Below are 20154 nucleotides of genomic sequence, written 5' to 3' on the forward strand. Positions count from 1 at the left end.
TACAGAGGTGATATATCAGTTTTAATTGGTAAACTATAAACAGTCACAGAGTTGCATAAGGGGATAGGCCCTCCTGAAAACCAAGTCAATAAATTATGTGTGATAGACCTGAAAGCATCATACTTCATAAAGGCTTAATATACATAATAAAAAACAAATGCAATACTCATTAATTAGACAATGACTGAAGATGAGAACCTGTCACATCAGGCCAAGAGTCTATTTAAAAATTCAGTCCATGTTGTTGCCTTTTCCTGTAATGGCCTCAATTGCTTCAGCAGAGATGGGAGGTAACAGGATCAGACTGGCATGCAGCCCAGATGAATCCACCCATGCAAGACCATCCAGAACCTGAGTGCTCAAGGATGAGGGGTGAGGTCACTGTTACGCTGTGGCGCTGGTGTGGAGGAGCCTTATTTGGACAAAAGATAAGTTTTAAAGCTTGATGATAGGCAGCAATACAGGTACACTAGCTCGGTCTCTCTGTGCATTGTTAAATGTAAAATGGAAGAACAACTTCCTGCTTATTTCAAATGAAGTATTAAAAGAATGGATATTATAACTGCTGTAAAGGAAGTTTTATTACCCCAATCACCGTTTCCAGAAACCATCATGTAATGAAACCATCACAGCCAAAAAATTGGAGCCTGCCCCTCTGCTTGTAATCAATTTGTGTCTTTCTTAAGCAATAGAATTAGAGTCCAGAGCCACCATTTAACTAAAGGTCATTCACCACATTGTCACCCTTCAGCCTTTTGTATGTGTTGCAGTGCACTTTGTAGACCATGGTTTAATAATAATGTTTTTGTACTGCCCAAAACACTGACACAACTCTCATCCAAGTAACTCTCCATCCATCCTTCCATCTGAAACCTATCCCAGCTGTCATTGGGCAAAAGGTGGGGAACAAGTTTTGTCACAGGGTTGACATATAGAGACTTATAACTATTCAGGCTCAAACTCTCATATTACCGGCTGATGCTTGTAATCTTCTACTGGTAAATAAAAATTGACCATAGTTTAGCTTTTGATTTGGTTGATCTTAAAAAATACAATAGCCTCAGGGATATTGCCTTAGACCTGTTTGGATCTAAGTTTTAAAGCAGGACTTAGTTGTTGTTGTTGGTGCTTCTATATCTTTGGCCCCTTGGAATCGAGGTTCCCCAAGGCTTCATACTTGGCCTTCTTTTGTTTTCATTACTTATATGCTTCCAGTAGGTCACATCATTGACAAAAATTTATTGTCATCTTCTTCTTCTTTCTCATTCTATTTATTATTTTTATTAATGCTATTTCTAAACTATCGAATGCATATTTTAGGGCATTTTTGTTTTGTTTTTTCAAATTTTTTAAATTTGCTGGTATGTTGTTATATTTTCTTGTCTCTTTCTTGTCTCTTTCCACATACTGTTAATCACTGTTGTTAAAATCAAAAGACTTTTAAAAGAATGATAAACGCATCCAATATCTTTGCAAGGCTGAAAACTTTTTTTACAATCATACTTGGTGTCTCACTCCATCCAGTTTAGAAAAACATAGCCTTATGCCAGCTCTTCACAACTTCTCTGCCTCTGCAGCCAAACATGTCATCACACGGGCAAAAAGACAGGGAATGAGAGTACAGAAAACGACCCTGTAAATGTTTGAATATTTTGGAATCATAAATTAGATATCAAGTTTAATAGGTCACATTAAAAACAGGTGTCTCTAACCTAGTCTTTCCAAGATAATTAGGATTACTGGTGACTTTCCAAAACATTAAGAATCTATGTGCAAATCATCTGTGTTCATATTACTTAGGGATATTTACAACTGCAAATGTGAAAACCATCTAAGTTAGAAAAAAGCATCTAAGTTTTACTTTTATGTACACCAAAACAAACCTTACCATTTGAATTAATTTCAGTGGGTAACAATTAAAAATTGCAATATAACAGTACGAACACAACATTGACATATTGTCACCTTTAAAGCTGATGGAAAGTCTTTATTAATACATGCAGCAGGTACATAATGTAGTAAGTACAATATTTACCCCCCATTGCTCTGTTTTTGGTCTCCACCAGTTTGGGAGGTAAACATTTGGCACTTTACCTGCCTCCAGCTACAAATATCACATCTATCTGTTGTTTGGTGCTAACAAGGACATTTTGCGCTTTTCAGTTTAAAACCATGATATGTGGGAGGTGGGAGTGAATACAACAGTAAAGTGTCTGTATGGATAGCTAAATAAGTAGCTGAACTGAATGACTGTATTGTTTCCCCAAATATATATATATATATAAAAGTTGTATGTGTAATTGTGTCCAATTTGAGACATTTTTATATGTGCTGGTCAGGCTCAACTTTACATTGTTAGACCTGGCTAAAGTTTCAGCAGCTCTGACGTGGCTTTTGTTACCATGAGCAGATTTAAAGTGAAGGGGCTTGTTTTTAAAGAGCCATGGATAATCTGTATTAAGCTTCTCCAGTTCTTGATAAAACTGGAACTTTGATGAAACCTATCAAAAACCTAATCACATTGTCTAAGTGAAGTGACATGGCGATAGACCTCATATGGAAACTCCACAAGCTCTTAAAAAAGCAATTCGGAAAATCCAGTCCCCTTGGCTCACGTCACATCACAAGATGAAAACATCTCAATCGGTCCAAGTGCCTCTAGCACCCAATTGTGTTGCTGATAGATGAAGAACAAGAAGTGATTGTTGACTGATGTGATCTCCAAAATAGCATTTGGGACATTATTCTCTTCATTTGTCATGGTCGGGTTGAAAGCCTTATCTAAAACAACCACATGAAGAGTCCTTGAGTGTCTCCAAACACAGTAAATTGCCAGTTCATTAAAGTATTAAATGCCACTGACAGATTTAATCTATTGGAGGCTGTGGTGGTGTTAAATTGTATTGTGTTATAATGATATGTTTCTAGTAAACACAAAAGTATAGACAACATCTTAATATTAAGAGATGCTGGTGAATCATAAGTTCACAGTGTAGAGGAGACAGTAAGACATTTGAGACCCATGAACACTATGGATCTACACACTTGACATCTTTTAAATAAGATATTCTAAGCAAGACAATCTACCTAATTCAGCAGTCCCAGACACAGAGACACAAGAATAAAAAAAGGTTTGTGTGTTCTAAGTTCAGGCAGCAGCCCCTGCTCAGTCCTCAATCCTTGGTCCTCTTGACCTTCCTCCAGGCTCGGTATAGTTTGATACTCATACTTGGAAGGTCATACAGCTCTTCCAGGTGGAAACGTTGTTGAAAGCGATCCACAAAGCTGTTCTCTGGGTCCAGACGGAAGCGCATAGCCCAAAAGATCTGTGTGTTTTCCTGGCACAAATGGTCAAAAGTGTCCATCAGTTCAACCAAGTAAGGGTGGGCGTAAACGACGTCAGCTGCCAGGACATAGTCAAAACAATGTGTGGCTCGTGGGAAATGCTGCTCCACCTCCTGACCCCAGATGAGCTCTGTAACCTGAAAACATACATGATATAAGGTTTATTTATACATCATGAAACTTTCAGGTGAAATTTCAGAAAGCACTTAAATAACCTTTACAGGTGAACGTAATTTGACCTTCTCTAAGCCTTTGAATGCAGATGTCCGACTGTTTAATGTTTCAGTACTTATTGCATAGCATGCTGTTCTTTAACAAGGCAATTAAGCGCAAAAATCCCAACGTGATTCATGGATCGTGTCTGATCCATGAAAGGATCACTAAATGTGACCCTGCTCAAATGTTCAGACATTGACATTTTTTGACACTGTTGTTAGCTTTTGTTTCAAAAACATTTTTAGAAGAAGAAATTACCATTGCACGCTTCTTCTTAAATGCCCCACTTTCATGATATCATTTCACTGTAGCATGAACTTTTTACATTTTTTATTTATTTCAAGTGAAAGTCGAATATCGCTAAAAGAAATATAAAACCAAAAAACCTACAAGAGGAATGTACTTGCAACGTCCCTTGGTGTTGCGCATGACATTGTACTCGAGATTCCCCAACACTTCCGGGAGGTCAGTGGAGGTCACCTTAGCACCTGGTGACACAAACCAGAATAGAGTCTGAAAATCAAACCATGTACCAAATCTGATAACTTTATTGTTTTCATCCTTACCTAACAGGCTGGAGACAATAGTGACGAGCCCAGTTCCAGCTCCAAGTTCAATAACATTTTTGTCTGTCAGGTTGTATCTGTCTTGGTTTGTCTCGAGAAAATGACACAACACAATAGCCTGTTGGAGGACACAAGATTTTAATTTCCTGACAGGGATGCACTTGTCATTGTAATACTAGTTAATTCCTGATGCACATGACTTTGTGACTACCGAGGGCCAGAGAACAGCTCCATAGAGGTCTGTGGACTCTTTGATACGGATCTCCAGATCAGAAAAGATGTATCCCTCCCAGGTCTCAGGGCTAATGGCAGAGGGGTGAAAACGCCGAGCCATTATGGCTTTGGCTAGCTCTGCATCTACGGGAGACAAATGATTTTAGAAACAATTATTAATTTAAAATGTTTGTAGTGTTTTCCAAACACTAGAAATATCCCGTTCAGTCTTCTACCATGTGGGTATTAACAGTTCATTAGGAGTTCTGCAGCAACAACAGCACATGTAACTCCTGCCTTCTTACTAGTAATTTACAGAAGTTGCAGTCTAAAATACCAGTGCATCCAATTACGTGACATGGCAGTGGAAAATTCCACAGAATAAATTATGCAGACAGACATTATGCAGACATACATTAACACTGTACAAAGGGGAACAATGGTCCCAAAAAAAATACAATAGCTCTTATGGAAATTTCTGTAATACATGATTATCAAAAGTAATTTTAAAAGCCAAACCAAAAATATACATCACTAAGCAGAAATATAAGGCTGAGGGACCACTGTACATATTTTGTAGGCTTTTCTTTTTTGTACACATGTGAACATCATTAAAGTGACATTGAAATACTCCAACAGATGAGTAATCTGTTTTTCTTTTAGATCACATTACTGGATTTAAGTTTTCTTCACTGTCCTATAAATGAATCACATTTAGTCTCATAATGCTCCTCTGATCCGGTTCTGTTTGTTTGTAATGCTATGCCAGTGTGTTGGACTCCAGGTATGTGTCAGTGCAAAAAGCTACATCTGACACACAACTTTAGTTATGTAACAGTGGTTTAGAGAAAAGGTCAGGGAAGTCCCCTGACCTTTTCTCTCACAAAGAGACAGTTAGGTGAGGTTGGAGGGTTTTTAGTTTAAAGCTTTTGTGTGTATAAATAACTATTTGTAATCAACAAGCAGTTGTTTGCAAAAATTAATCAACACCATGCATCTTTCAGGCTCTGACACTAGAATAATGCTTGGCTGTGTTTTGGCATTTCCAGTAACCTTAGAGATGCGTACATACACCTTATGAAATGTTAGCTTGCTGAGAACAGCCACACTGGCAGCACGTAACAAGCAAGTAAAACCACTTAGACAACAAATAAAAATCTCCTGTTTCCTGTTGTGTATCACTGCAAATTCTTGCCTTCGGGTTTGGTGTTTGAATCCTCAGTAGTCTTGGACGATGGAGTCTCCATATCTGAAGGCATCCAAGCAGCAAGGCAAGAACGCCCAAAACAGAAAACCTGTAGCAGCCAAATGCTGCTGATTAGCCTGTGATCCCAGTCGAATGTTTTGGATTTCAGTCAATCTGGATGAAGATCTTTAGTCTGGTAGCTGTTGCCTCTTATAGTTTTAGGTTACACACAAATATGTGTTTTCCCAACTACTTGTCTAACATTTCTTGCTCTGTTTGCATGCTTAAACCACTCTCTAATGCACTAAAGCTGACTGACAGTGACAGGTGCCCTGCCAGGCTTGTGAACTGGGGGAGCAGAAATAAGAGGGGTAATGTTTTAAATTTAGACAGACAGAAAGAAAAGAACATACCTTATTTAATTTAAATAAGACCACACTGCATGTGTTAGTGCTTGGTTAGCAGTTTATGCAGGCCTAGAAAGGTACTGACATAAAGAAAGGATTTGTGGTCCAAAAACATCACCACAAATAATGACAAGTGACATTATTGTAGACACTTTGACAAAAAACAATTTATACAAAATATTTTCATTCCTAACACGCATTTATTTTTAGACAGTAAACAACATATAGAATACAGAAAACGGTCAATTCGTGGTACATCTACACATTTTCTTTATAAAGACCAAATATAAAATCATTATTTGGGAGAGTTTGACCATTTCTGAGTTCATTATTACAATGGACAATCAATATGGAGGTCATTTATGTTGAATTCAGGGTTTTGTTTTTCCGTCACAACTTCTTCCCCTTTCTCTGTCCTTTAATAACCCCTCTTTTGCTTTTTGCTTTGCAGCCTCGTCCACTGCTTTGGAACACAGATCGGGCTGTAACCATAGCAACTTTTACACCACCATCGCTGTCCTCACCAGAGCTGCTGCCACTGCTATTCCTAACCCTCTGAGGTTCAAACTTAGTAGTCGGAGGAACAGCCTTTAGTGGGAGTGACTCTTTGCTGGTGCTGCTGACATCTTGGACGTTTGTAACAGGATATTCAACAACTACCTGTGACCCTAGAAACCCTCCTTCTGCCACAGATTGCTCCTCTTCTTCTCTTCCTCTAATAAGACTCTTGTTTGCTGCCGTCCCTTTCTTAGATTTGGATGGAGAATGCATTTCCTCCTCGCTGTCCTCCTCGTCCTCATCTCCTTCCTCTCTTTCCTTTCTCTTTAAGCAGGTGACGGCTCGGCGGAGACGCTGGCTGCGAATCGTCTGCTTTTCCTGTTGCTCCAAACGGTAGAATGAGTCGATTCGCAGCTGAGTCTAAAAAAGAAGAAAAAACATTTAGTGATAATATGTTTATGTCCCTGTAAGATGTGGTCAGGTACAGCTTCATACTAACATGCTGCAAATACATCCCTATGTATGGATTAAAAATTGTTATACAAGACAAATAACTATTAATAGATGTTATTATGTTGTTTTCATACAGAGTGCTTCTATGTCTACATTTTACATCTGTACTACACATTCTTTTGCAGAAGTTGGACATTAAACCATGTATGAGTTTTTTATATTTAAATATTTAATTTGTAAATTGATTTGCAGCTTTCACAAATTTTTTGAAAGAAATTTCAACTGTTCGTTTTCTATTTCAACTATCCCAGTGTTTATCCATTACTTTCAGCTGTTAATCATTTAGCTATTGCTTTTAGTTATATTCTGCAGCATGACAACAGGTTTATTTCCACTAGTACCTTTTTTTCCCAGTCAGTGAAGGAAATTGTGGTTTGCATTTCCACAGCTAGTCCATCACTCTGGGAAGATTAAGCAACCCCCATGTGCAGCTGTTTTTTACAAAAATGTCGAGGGTTGGAAATGCCAACTCTAAACATACAGCACCACACAATCCATCACAGCTGAGCTTCAGTAACAAGGAATAACTTGGAACATATTCTACAGATGTTCTGCCAAGTGATTTAAAGCTCTGCACCTACAGAAGGACATTGCAGATGTTTTAAAAGCAAAGTGTGGTCACACCAAATCTATTCTTTCTTTAATAGCCCTTTTTTAATTTTAGGTAATCAGTTGAGATTTTTACATACCCTGTGGCAACTGCATATATGGGCATCAAGTACCTCTGGTAGGAAATCACTAGCTGAGAACTAGATACCTGCTGGGAGTTGAGCTGCTTAATCACAGGCTGAAGAGTCTCCTCTGTCTTCTGACTGCTCCAGCCAAAACGACTCAGGCAGAAGGTGGCACATCGATCAAGGAAGAATTCATACATTCATGACCACACACAAACACACATGCACTCGCACAAACAGAAAGGATATTCTTTGATCATGTCGAGCTGCGGGCGTCCCCAGCTGAAGGAGCTGTCTGAATGCTCCACGGCAGGATGCAAGTAAGCCTGAGCTACTAAAGGGTTGGGGAACCCAGATGGCAGTTTTAGGCTCCTTAGTTTCTTCTTAACCTTTGTGTCCCGAGGATCACCTGCTAGATTCCTTTTTTCCTGAGCCTCTTCCCACCATTTACTAGAGAACAAGAACAATAACCAGCCTTTATTAGGTAAATGGTTTAATCCCAAATCACATAAAATGTGTCAAATCTGAGAGAGGAGACTGCTGAAAGCAATGATGTTAATATGAGTGTAGAGTAAAAAATGTGGGAACCGCAATCTGTGTGAGTCAGTGTGAGTGTCCTATTACTAAAGAAACTACGAACTTCATTCAGAAATTCAGATTTTAACCATTTTATGTGCTGACAGGTGGTTACTTCATGATGATCCATCAGCACTTTATACCACTTTCAGCATTATATTTTGATAAAAAACAAACAAACAAAAAAAACCCCACACATCATAAACCAATAGGGGATCCTAATGTTGTAACTGTAACCACTAAAGTGGAGGCAATGAAGAAATTTTCAGGTGCAAAAAGGTGTAAAGGTTTTTAAAAGAGGAAAAGTGTGTCTACCATTTAGTGAGAAATTTGTGGCCATGAGAATAAGTTAAAGACAACTGTTTGTGATGAATTCAACTATTTATCTCCACTTTCATAAAGACCAATGTATTTCTCAATTTCTTCAAAGTTGAATAGTTGGAAACGTATAGATGGGATTTAAAAGTTGAATACAAGTAATAAAAGTAGAGAATTTTGTGAATTGGTTGAACTGAATTAAATTTCTAACTCAAAGTATGAACGAGTAGTTAAAGCTAAGATATAGTTGTTAAAGTTCTGTCGTTCATTTTAATCATAAAAACATTCTTGCAAAAGGATAAATCATGAAGGAAAATAGTAAGTAGGCCTGCTCATGTCCTCATCAAACTGAATCTAGTGTGAGCGATTGTTAACAACCACAAGCTGAAATCTACACATGTAGTCAGAAAAATTAAATATACAATTGTCTGACTAAAAAAGTCCAAAACAAACACAAGCACGCAAGCCTGCACGCACACACCTGAACTGTGTCAATGGCTCCAACCCAGACCCTGGGAATTCGTTCAGTATCTCCATGCCAGTCACATATCCAACCCCTGGCACACCCTCTGTGTAGTCACTTCCAAGCAGATACGCTAGATTTATTAATTTAGTCCTGTCCAGACCTAAGAATGGGAGAGCGACAGGACAGATCATACAAAGGAAAAATAATAAAGCTAAGTCAGTGAGGAAAACCTTTGTGCACTGACAGCCCATCAGTCACCACCAACAAAAACCTCTGTCTTTGACATGTGCAGTATTAGCCTCACATCAGTACATCACATCAGCCTCCTGATGTATTATGATGTGATGTGTTATCTTAGCTATATACCCCACCCCACCCTTTGTAATATAACTCCAACTGACCAACTACTTGATTAAAACTAAATATGAAGCTCTGCAGCAAAAAAACCTTAGTAGAGCCGGTGAACATCGCTTATGTAAAAAAAAACAAAAACAAAAAAAAAGCACACAGATGATGGCAACCACTGACCCAGCTGATTCTGCAGGTCACAGTACTGGTAGTGTTCAACATATTTGTTCTGGCTGAAGAAGTTCTTGTACACGTGACGGCCTCCAAACAGCCACACATCCGAGTCATCTGTGATGGTTCCGTTTGTCTGGTCAGCGCGGTCGAGGGCTGCACACTCAGCCTCAGCCTCCATTGGAGCCACAAGGTATGGCACGCCGAACAGCCGCAGCAGCTCCTGTTTTCAAACAAGAAACAGTCACTTACTCTGATAAACAAGTAAAGAATTGTGGATTTTACCTGCACTCTATTTAAAATTATAAAAGCTTTTAAAATATGTTTTTGATTATAAATTCCAATAATAAAAAAAGTCAATAAACAACACTATTTCCAAGGTTTCAGTTGTGTCACCTGCCAATCACAGGGTCAGCAGTTCAATCCCTAGCTTTGCCAAATTGCTACATAAAATAAGAAATATAAATAAAATTAAAATAAAAAGTTTGCTTATTTTTCAGGCATTGAGGATTACATCCATGTTTCTGTTGTCAACTGAGACATTCCTTTGCTTTTAACAGATCATTATCAAATTCCTTGTGAGGACTGGGGATTAGTAAAGAAGGTATTATATTAGTGGTAATTTTATGGAGGGGACAAAATGCCACATGGTGCGACATTAAAAAGTGTGAGTGAGTTGACAGAGACAGTGACATGCTAACACACAGACTAACAGCCACACCCAGACTCCCAGCAGATACTGTGACATAAAACCAACTGCACATTATGGCTCTGGGAACTTTTGGCAGAGGCACAGAGAAATGTATCTCCCAGTCAGCCTCACACCTGCTCTGAATTGTCATGTCGCAGTCCAGTGACACAGAGCAGGACTGTGTATTTACATGTTTTTTTTAATCCTTCTAATCAAAGCTGATCATTTACAAGATCTGTGTAAATGTGACTGTACTGTATCTGCAGGTGTTTGTTTGTCAAGTCTTTGGTTCACACCTGACTCTCCAAGTACATCTGTCCAGTGACTGTGTTTGCCATCCTCTCCTGCTGCAGTTTCTGCTCCCTCAGGTTGCTCTGCTCCACCTGCAGAGAGCTCTCCAGAGCATCCAGCTCATCCTACAGTACAACACACACACACACTTAAAGTTTCTGCATTTCTGTTTTACCTGTTCCACCCCTGAAATGTGAGTTATAACTTTACTTTGTGCTTTTGTTTAATAAACTAAACAAAAGCACAAGGTATTTCTCTGTAATTTGAGCAAACTAATCCTTTAAAATCAGGCATCAGTCTCTAAGCTATGATGTAGGGCAGCATCTTATAATTACTTTCATTATCAAATAAGCAGTCGTGTGTTTTCTGGGTCGACTGATTTGTTGTTTAGTGAATAAAATGTTAGAAAGTTTTAATAGGAAATTCTAATATTATTATTCACATAACACCCTCAAATTCTTTGTTTTGTCTAATCCAAGTAACTGCAGTTTATTACAAAAAAAGCATCAAATTGTCACATTCGCAAAGATTCTATTACATAATGTTGCTAGAAAAAGAAATTGCAAATAATCAAATAGTTGCAATCATTAGTTGACTGATTTAGTCAGTCAGAGATTGTTCCATACTGACAGAAATACTAACCACATCCATGTGTTCCCATTCATTGACTGCTGGAGTTGAGCTGAATTCTGTTTCCTCCTTTAGCTCTTTTTCATCATTCTTTCTCACTGTGTCCTCTTCTTCCTCTAATCTAGGAGCTAGATAAAAACTTTCCTTAGTTTTTTCTTTGTTCTTGGTCTCATCCTCTTGAACTCCAGTTGGAGAAGTATCTTTAACCACAAGAGGTGAATAATCTCCATCTTCCACTTTTAATTCGTCTTCTGAGACATCGATGAAGCTCTCTGAGTAACAACATACACAAACACTTAAAAAAAACCCATCTACTTATTAAAGAAGTATGATCTAAGACATGTTGCTCACTGTACCTTCTGACTCGCTCTCCTCTCTGCCCTCTGACTTCATGTCAACTGTGTGTCGATGTTCTAGAGCATCAGCAGACTTGTTACTTCTCTCTTCTAGTAGTATATGATTAATATTTGTCTCTCTCTCTGTAGAGACATTGATGGATAAAGCATTTTGATTGGAAGCAGCAGCAGCCTGTGGTTGAAGCAGGTCCCCTTTCTCTGTGATCAGCCCGTGATCTCTCTCGTGTTGCTGCTGCGGCACTGCAAACCGAAGTGCTTTATTTCTCTGACCAATTACTTCCTCCATCTCATCTTCGGAACTACTAATAAACAAATGATCTTTCACAAGTAAACTTTGGCTTTTTAGATTCCTTGTTAAATCGGATTCTTCATTAGGTAAAGACTTCAGATCATCAGGTTTTGTCTCTTCCTTTGAGTTGCTGATGGCCATGTGTGTCACAGTATGGTGTGTATGTGCACACAGTTTGGTGGGTGAGCTACTGATTAGAGTCTTACATTCAGCTGCACTATCTACATCCTCAGCCAGAGCCTTATGGATTGCCAGAAGGGTACGTGGGGATACAGAGTCATCCTTCTCATCCTCGTCTGCCTTCAGTTCATCTGAGCTGTCACTCATTGCAGCCTGGATTGCCTTGAGTGTACGAGGTGAGGGAGGTGATCGGTCTCCGTGAGATGGTTTTGATACAGAGGGTTTGGAGTCTTCTGAGGAGGTAAGCGGCACTTCTTCTTCCTCACAAACAGGTCTCCACAGAGGCTCGGGTCTGTCTACAGCTTGTCTTTTGCAACCTGAGAGGGAGCTTCCAGACCAGGGTGCAACTGCAGGTCGGCTCTGGGGGGCTGTTGCATTTTTTGTTGAGCCTGTGTAGGAAATATGGATGTGTTTGAAAATGTAAATAAAGCTAAGTTTGCAATTTTAGATTTTTGTCTAGACAATACAGTCTGTTTTACTACTGTATCCTTACTAAGGACCATTCATTATATTCATGCAAGCAACTGCTGATTCATACAGTTTTAAATATGGCACCAAATCTACTAGCAGATATGTAAAATATAAATTATTTGAGATAATTAACTTTTAATTGTTAATATTATTTTTTAATACACTGAGAAATGATTTTAGCCTTTCACTGAGTAAATATATCACTGTAGCTGTCTCACCTTTAATAAGGATATAGTGCGAATGATCTTCTGAAAGCAGTCTGTGTGACTCTACACTGTGACTGTGCTGGTCCCCATCCTGTTGGAAGAGCTGTGGTGCGCTGCCGACCCTCTGCTCGCTCATCTCTTTCTCCACCCCCTCCAGACGCTGGTTCAGCTGGTTCCTCTGCAGCAGGCCGGCCAGTTGGTACTGGGAAAAGTCTCCTGAATGCTGAGCGAAGAGAAATCTGTGTTGAGTGGGGGAGATGGGTGTGGGTGGGGGTGTGTGAGTGTGAATGAGAGTGAACTGTACCTTTGGCGGTTTATGGTACATGGTCCGGCGTCTTTTAGAAAACTCTTTCATGTCTTTGAGTATCTCGTGTTTCATTTCAGGAGGCAGGCTGGCAAACTCCTCTGAGTTGATGTCCACTGAGTTTGGGTCTTCGTACAATTCGCCCTGAGACACAGTGAGAAATCATGTTTCAAATGTCAGTTAGCAAAGAAAAGAGCGAGATTATCATTTTGGAATTCAAGCACCTCAAGAAGTTAAACCATCCTTTACAAATAATATATGACGGAAACATTTAGTACTTTTAGAATAAAATTTGTAATTTTCTTCTGTAACATTACTGCATTATTACAACCAGAGAAGGACTGCTAGTCACAATATTTACTCATTTATGATAATATTGTTTTGATTTATCTCCCAGTTAGAATTATCTGAAGCCATAATATTAGGTGTGAGCGGTGCAATATAATTTGATGCTTGCGTGCATGTGTTACTTTTACCTGATATGTGTTATAACTATCAACCATTTCCTCCCACTCTCTCTCTTCTTCCTCTTCTGAACTGCAAGAACAATATACAATACAAACTGTGAAGACAGTTTGTGAGCTCGTTGCTGATTGAAGAAACAAATATTTAGTTATTTGTAAACTCTGTTCACATAAAGGGGACAGTGAAAATGAAACTTAATTCCGATTAGTACTTTAAAGAAATTGTATTACTTGTGAAGCTTTCCAGCCTCCCCTTGTCTAGCAAAGAGCAGTTTTGGGCTACAGATTTGGAGGACTAAACTCATCACTATTTTATCAACAATCTCTAGACATTACCCTGTAACAAGCCTCTGACCTGCTTTTGTCGTTTTCCTCTGAGGGTGGCAGAGCTGGTAGAACATACAAGTCATCCACCTCATTTCTCCTCACACTGGAGAGGCTGGGTAGTGCATCCTTACTGTAGCAGGGGAAAAAAAAAGGGAAACCGCAGAAACAAACATTGATATGGCTCTAGTAAAGAGGGCAGATAGTGCTCTATTTAGACAGCAGAAGCACACAGAGGAACAAGTTATAAAAAGATTCAAAATTATTTTTTTTTGCAGTGTTTCTTCATTACTGTTATATAAAAAGCATTAAAAGAGAGATAAAAATAACGATGGATTGGATAATGGATTGGATTGGAACAGACTGGAATAGGATTGGAAGATAAAAAAATGATAAGCTACCCAGAAATAAAATAAATATGTAATACAATGTGTGCAAAATGAGCAAAGTGTCCAAACCTGGGGTATAAATGTCATGTTCTTAAAACATGGGAAAAGCTTCAACAGACAGTTTCTACAACTTCTGTGGTTTCAGAGATGGGACAACTGGACACGAGTGCATCCATACATTTCTCCTGTCCTTTACCTGCTGTCTCCAAGCGCAGCTTTGATGGCTTGCCTCTTTAGGAATGTCTTGAGGAGTTTTTCGTTTGTCTGTTTGGACTCCCGGGTTAACTCTTCTTTCCTCTGCCTCCTCAGGGCCTGCAGAGCCACAGTCAAAGCCACATTAAGTGACAGTAAAAGTGGGAATATCCCAAATCTGTTAGCATTGTTTGGATAACTGGTTATGGTTATGTGGATCTCCAGCAATGACTGGACCTACCAGAGTCTGCTTCTTCAGCAGTGGCGCTTCCCCGTCAAACACAAAAACTGGCCTGATGCGGAAGAAGAGCAGCTTACAGATGCGGTTGAAGAGGGTGAGGAGGTGAGCGTTCTGGACGCTGTTACCTTCACGGTCCCTCACCCCCTTCACAGCCTGGTTCAGCCATATACTGATGTCTGGAGGTGCCTGGTTAAGGTTAATACTTATCCGAAGACAGAGGGTTATTTCAATACATCTGACAGAGAGACAGTTCGGAATGTTTTGAAATTGAATATTTGACAGATATTTACTCCAGATACTAAAGCGCCTACGTCTGCCAGTCTTCAAAAGATGGAATTTAATGTATATTAAATAGTGTTTCTTCTAACTTAAACACTATAGCTTAATGGAAAGGTCGCGATTCGTTCACATGTAACTGATTTGGGGTGACAAAGAAACTGACCATCATCAAGTTCAGATACCAACAGCAAGGATCTTTCCTTCCAATGTCTCGGGGCTGATCGGTTTCCCCGTGCTCTCCAGCAGCCTCCACAGTCCGTGCACTCCCATGATAACAGTAGTCCCAAAATATCATCACCTCAAATACTGTGAATATTGAAAACTGACAGAAGCAGAAAGACGTTAACTAGCTATTGAAGTACATGCACAGTGAACTACTTCACAGCGGCACTTTGTAACAGCGTATTTGTCCGTAAAGAAAAGCGTGACAACGCACAATGGTTCCGCAGCTGTTACACCCCACCTTAGGAGAGGAAGGATTTTTGGAAAAACGCAGCAACTGATTTTGGATCAGTTCTGTGGCGTAAACTGCAGCGAAAGGTTTTTTATGCAGCGGTTTTTCTAATGCTGAGGTTGGCCTTTCATGTTTTCTTGTCTTTCTTGAATCTATGACTGAATTTATATGTTTTTGTTAATGTTAAGGTTAGAATCACGACGTATAGTTAGATTCTACGATAGTGCTGAGCAGCAGGCTTTCTGTGCCTTTTATTTGAAGGAGAGGACGACACTTTACCGCAGGACTGAACTCAGGGCAATAATAACCCTTTCACACGTCAGAGGCCATACGTGTCCGGTGGTAAAATGCTGGGATTTCTTTGAGGAGGTAGGACTGTTGGTTTTCGGTATGTTTTTTTTTTTCGTCTATCTGTTAACTTGCCCGATAATGTACAGTTAACGTTAAACTCACTGTAAAGTGTGTTGTTAACGTGAACTCGTTTCAATCTGGTTAGCTGACGTTAGCAGGTTGGCTACCAGTTAGCTAATGTTATCCTGCAGCGTTATCTGGAAACCAGGACTTTTCACCATCGGCGTTCTTTGATATGTCACATACACCGAACTTTTCAAAAGTCAACAAAAACAAAGTGCTTTCCTCATTTTTGTCGTAGGACGATAGGAGTCACCAGGGTTTCAGCTAGACGTCTTTTCTCAGCTGGGGTAACACCACCTCCACCATGACTGCTGCAGTGAGAGGTAGGTATGGTTTTCGATAAATGTTCAGTATGTGCATTTAATTACACTTTCCTACCTGATCAGCAACAAATTGATGAGACTATTTTGTTCAACAATATACACTATCGCCTTTATTCCATCTCCTTTTGCGGTTTAGCAACTACGCATTTAAAGTTTAACTAAACAGGAAACCGATTTTGTCTTTCCCAGCTTGCACAGCTAATTAATAAACAATTATTTCGGAAAATTTTCTTAGCTTGGCATGTATTGACGCCAGAGAGATGTTCTCTATTTGTCTGTGGCGGATCAACTGTTTACCTGAGCAATACAATTGAGGCGTATTCATGTAAACGTGGCCTTTTTTTAAATTTAAATTTTCCAGATTCTGCCCGTGTGCCTGTAAGAGGTGCTGGTGATGGCATGGAAACTGAAAAACCACTAGCCATCCTGGAAGTAAAAACAGATGTACTGCTATCAGGTCCTTCTGCAGTTCCTCTGCTGAAGGTGGCTAGCCCAAAACACAGCCCAAAATCTACCCATCCCAGTCCCCACCTTGCTCCCCAGCCTCTCGGGGTGCTGCACCTGGGTAAGGTGAGTCGAGAGGCTTGCACAGAGGTGGAGGCTGTGAGGATTATTGTCCCACGTGCTGCTATTAGCCGGAACACTCGTACAGGACCTGCAGAAGGGAAAGGGGAGGTTGGGCAACATGTGGAGGAGCAGGGCTCTCCCCCACGGCCTCTGGTGGAGGATTGGAGAGGACAGCTGGAGAAGTTGCAGAATTCTGAACGCAGGCTGTTGCAGGACAAGGAAGGCCTTTCAAATCAGCTGCGTGTGCAGACAGAGGTAAAGCCCCAAAGAATAGTTTGTGTTATTATTATTATTATATGCTGCTTATGGCTTTCTGATATGTCCAAACCATCAGAGTGTATTGAAAAGTGTAGGTAAAACAGTTAACATTGAGACCACTGTATTTTATCTTTTCTTTGATTTTCTGAGGGATTATACTGGAATATAACACAGTGGCATCTTTTCTAAACTCTCTGTGTCAGGTGAATCGCGAGCTAAAGAAATTACTGGTGGCATCAGTCGGTGATGACCTTCAGTACCACTTTGAGCGTCTAGCACGGGAGAAGAACCAGCTGATATTAGAAAATGAAGCACTAGGCCGCAGTCTGGCTCACACCACTGAGCAGCTGGAGCGAATGAGTATCCAGTGTGATGTTTGGAGGAGCAAGTTCCTTGCCAGCAGGTATGAAATAGTCAATTTCCTTGTATGACACATAGAAATAGTTGGAAATGACAGGAAAAAAGATAAAGGAATGGCAGCTGTGATCTTATCTTTGGCTTTAAAGATGCTTTGAGTGGTGATGCATCTGTCAAAGATTTTTTAGGATAGCTGGAGAGTGACAAAATAAATTTTATTAGTCGCTAAAGATCAATAAAATATTTGATTATTTTTTTATCCTGTTAAATAAAAGCTTGAATTATTTTTTTCTTTTCAGAGTCATGGCAGAGGAGCTGACAAATGCCAGAGCAGCTCTGCAGAGACAGATCAGAGAGGCACAAGGAGCAATTCAGGACCTGCTATTAGAGAGAGAAGAGTTCTCCAGGGACATGGTACTCACTCACAGGTGATATAAGTACTATTTAATAATGATTAGATTAAGGATGTGTTCAGGTCAATGCTAAGGATTGGTACAGGGGCCACTTAGAGAATATTTTAATCAATAGAGATCTGCTAAAATAAAGTCTGCCTTACTCTCATAGTTCTAAACTGGGGATCTCTAAATCACAGACAGCTGTCCTCTATGAGTGTGATAAACAGATGTTACATGTAGCATTAGAAGCATTAGAAGAAGAAAGTCTGCTGTATGGAGCTACTCTAAGGTCAAACATAATCAGCACTACAGCTATGTGCAGCATTGGAAGTGCTACCATTTCAGGTACACAAAATAAATGACTCTTCACTGGTGAGGACTAAGGCAGGAAACGTTTCAGAGTCATAATTAGCTAAATAGAAGTATCAGATCAGCCTCTATTAGTAAGTGTATTAAAGGACAGGTTGATGGGGATCAGCACAAAAAAAAAACCTAATTGTGACTAGCCTAGAAAATTCTTAATTAGGACTTCTCAAAATGTAAAACCTCTGAGGATAAGATAATGTAAAGACACTACTGTGGTAAACTAGGCAAGCACTTGTGCTTTAGTAATTTCTATGAACTTTTCATTATTCTTCTCTTATAGTGTACACTTTTATCCAAATAGGGCCCGTTTATGTTGTGACGTAAAGGAAAAAAACAAGCAACACTTATGATGTTTAAGGGTTAGATGAGCTTCTGATACAAATGCATGAATGAAACGGTGACAACCAGCTTGCTCATGAAAACATAATAAAGGTTAAAACCATTCAAGGCTTTGTGTTCCCCTACAACATGACAATTGCTTTCTTCTTTGTTGCCAGATCTTTAGAGCAGCTCCTGGTGTCTCTGCAGTGGGGCAGACAACAGACTTACTACCCCAGTGCACAGCCCCTTAGCACAGGGGAACTGGCAGCAGCCAACCACAAGCTAGCAGATGCCATCAACTCCCACCTGCTCGGCAACACCAGCAGTAGCAACAGTGTGGTGAAGGGAAGCAGTGCAACAGCTGAGCAGCTCTGCAGCACACCAGCTGAGAAGATGGCTGAGAAGGTATGAACTAAATCTTTGTCAGAATTACTATTTTGTAATATTTTTCATGAAACCCAAAAGAATACAAATGTATTATCGTTCTCAGGTGTTGAAGATTTTAGATCCAATTTCCCCAGAGAACACAGCGGACTCTCCAATCAATGACTCTACCCCCTCAAACTTTCTCAGCAATAAAAAGAGCATTGGCAGGTTTCACCCATATACCCGCTATGAGAACATTACTTTTAACTGCTGTGAGCGCTGTACTGGAGACATCCTGGTGCTGTGAGGTCTGTCTGACACCAGTGCGGCCTCAGGGGTTGTTTCAGGTGGTCTGAACAGGAGTGCATCCCTGCGGACATTGCTGTTCTGTATTAAGTGAAAAAAGTTTTTGCTAGGACATCCAGTTCAGTACATGGAAGGCTTGGGTGTTAAATTCCAGTTTTAAATAATTGTTTTAAGTTATAACTAGCTTTTTAGTTTTTTGTACAACTTGAGAACAATTATGTCAGAGCCATTGCAATCTATTTTAAACCAGATTGCAATATGGGGGGGTCAAGGTGAGTTAGTGTTACATGGTGAACAGACAAGTATTGTGTCTGTATATTTACACTTGAACATTGATTTAAAGTGTTATACATTTAACTTACTTGTTTATTCGTAAGTCTACGAACAGATCAGCTAATTACAGCTAATGTCACTCATGCACTGTGACTACACAATATAATATAAAGGGGTCCTAGTATGCCGATGGGACCTCCCAATTCATCATTATGATGCTACTATCATATTTTAAAATCATTGTATTAAAACATTTTGTATATTACATGCTTTAAAGACATTATAATAACCAGTGTTAGAATATCTGATGGTACTACAACAAACTCTTCTTACGCAGCAGTGTTGTTCAAAGAAGACTCTGATATTCTCCAAACACATGTCCAGTTATTTACAGAATTTTGTTTTGTGTTTCTTTAAAAAGAAAAATAGGGAATTATTTTGAAAAAGGTTATTCTTATGGGGGTTTTTTGTAGTGCATTACATAGGCTTTTTTCCCTCTCAGAATACTACTTTGATATGATGATAAATAAACTGCACACGCCTTTTTGGAATTTTTTTTAAACAGCTGTATATTATGTTTTATCTGTATGAAAAAGTAATGACTGTTTAATTCAAAATAAAAATATTTATAAATCATTTATACATCGAATGAAATTACAGACATAGGTTTCTCACTTTCTTGTTCAGTGTAAAACAGTATCTAAAAAATTTAAGCAGAACTATTGTAATACATTATAAATTGAAGTCCAGGGAATTTGATCTTATTCATTAAAAAACAACAGCAGGTTAGCAAAAACAGGCTCAAAGGGACAATGTTAGAGCAACAAAAAGTGAGCACTTTTTCCAGTTAAGGCTAATTGCATTACCATTGTAAAAAAAACACCATAGATTTTCTAAATTTTATCCTTGTATCTAATGCAACATGATTCCACATGGATTTGAAGTAAGAA

At 39.3% G+C, this 20154-nt stretch overlaps 3 protein-coding genes across 6 annotated transcripts; 1 reads left to right on the plus strand and 2 right to left on the minus strand.

The window, feature by feature from the left end:
• Nucleotides 1-2448: 2448 nt before the first annotated feature.
• mettl21e (methyltransferase like 21e) lies at nt 2449-5841 on the minus strand. The gene is made up of 5 exons (XM_067496197.1): nt 5536-5841; nt 4339-4484; nt 4128-4245; nt 3952-4049; nt 2449-3482 (listed from the first exon to the last, which is right to left on the minus strand). The coding sequence occupies exons 1-5, from the start codon at nt 5597-5599 to the stop codon at nt 3174-3176; spliced, it is 735 nt and encodes a 244-aa protein (XP_067352298.1). The 5' UTR covers nt 5600-5841; the 3' UTR covers nt 2449-3173.
• Nucleotides 5842-6111: 270 nt separating this feature from the next.
• ercc5 (excision repair cross-complementation group 5) lies at nt 6112-15299 on the minus strand. 2 transcript variants are annotated; one of them, XM_067496190.1, is made up of 15 exons: nt 14987-15299; nt 14526-14701; nt 14289-14404; nt 13735-13836; nt 13392-13452; nt 12916-13059; nt 12624-12834; nt 11466-12323; nt 11122-11381; nt 10485-10604; nt 9507-9720; nt 8994-9138; nt 7868-8068; nt 7702-7786; nt 6112-6851 (listed from the first exon to the last, which is right to left on the minus strand). In XM_067496190.1, exons 1-15 carry the CDS (start codon nt 15072-15074, stop codon nt 6324-6326), a joined length of 3309 nt encoding a protein of 1102 aa, XP_067352291.1. In that variant the 5' UTR covers nt 15075-15299; the 3' UTR covers nt 6112-6323. The 2 variants fall into 2 exon arrangements, with proteins under 2 accessions (XP_067352291.1, XP_067352292.1); XM_067496191.1 differs by having other exon boundaries at nt 6617-6851; nt 7634-7786.
• Nucleotides 15240-19842, plus strand: blzf1 (basic leucine zipper nuclear factor 1). Of its 3 annotated transcripts, XM_067496195.1 has the most exons (8): nt 15240-15376; nt 15520-15627; nt 15911-15995; nt 16357-16817; nt 17024-17223; nt 17477-17605; nt 18436-18664; nt 18750-19842. In XM_067496195.1, the coding sequence occupies exons 3-8, from the start codon at nt 15977-15979 to the stop codon at nt 18930-18932; spliced, it is 1221 nt and encodes a 406-aa protein (XP_067352296.1). In that variant the 5' UTR covers nt 15240-15376; nt 15520-15627; nt 15911-15976; the 3' UTR covers nt 18933-19842. The 3 variants fall into 3 exon arrangements, with proteins under 3 accessions (XP_067352296.1, XP_067352297.1, XP_067352295.1); XM_067496196.1 differs by having other exon boundaries at nt 15359-15646; XM_067496194.1 differs by having other exon boundaries at nt 15359-15627.
• The last annotated feature ends 312 nt before the right edge of the window (nt 19843-20154 follow it).

This window comes from Channa argus, chromosome 2 (genome assembly GCF_033026475.1).
Source record: "Channa argus isolate prfri chromosome 2, Channa argus male v1.0, whole genome shotgun sequence".
Taxonomy (NCBI): Eukaryota; Metazoa; Chordata; class Actinopteri; order Anabantiformes; family Channidae; genus Channa; species Channa argus.

What these genes read in the sequence shown, in the direction of transcription:
- mettl21e (XM_067496197.1), bottom strand. Translation starts at nt 5,599, where the DNA reads ATGCCTTCAGATATGGAGACTCCATCGTCCAAGACTACTGAGGATTCA. An exon ending in TATTGTCTCCAGCCTGTTAG is followed by an intron (nt 4,050 to 4,127) that starts GTAAGGATGAAA and finishes TTGTGTCACCAG; the next exon opens with GTGCTAAGGTGACCTCCACT. An exon ending in GTTGCAAGTACATTCCTCTT is followed by an intron (nt 3,483 to 3,951) that starts GTAGGTTTTTTG and finishes GTATGTTTTCAG; the next exon opens with GTTACAGAGCTCATCTGGGG.
- ercc5 (XM_067496190.1), bottom strand. Translation starts at nt 15,074, where the DNA reads ATGGGAGTGCACGGACTGTGGAGGCTGCTGGAGAGCACGGGGAAACCG. An exon ending in GCACTATATCCTTATTAAAG is followed by an intron (nt 12,324 to 12,623) that starts GTGAGACAGCTA and finishes TTTCCTACACAG; the next exon opens with GCTCAACAAAAAATGCAACA. An exon ending in GAGCCATTGACACAGTTCAG is followed by an intron (nt 8,069 to 8,993) that starts GTGTGTGCGTGC and finishes CTTGTTCTCTAG; the next exon opens with TAAATGGTGGGAAGAGGCTC.
- blzf1 (XM_067496195.1), top strand. An exon ending in AGCAAGTTCCTTGCCAGCAG is followed by an intron (nt 17,224 to 17,476) that starts GTATGAAATAGT and finishes TTTTCTTTTCAG; the next exon opens with AGTCATGGCAGAGGAGCTGA. An exon ending in GACATGGTACTCACTCACAG is followed by an intron (nt 17,606 to 18,435) that starts GTGATATAAGTA and finishes CTTTGTTGCCAG; the next exon opens with ATCTTTAGAGCAGCTCCTGG.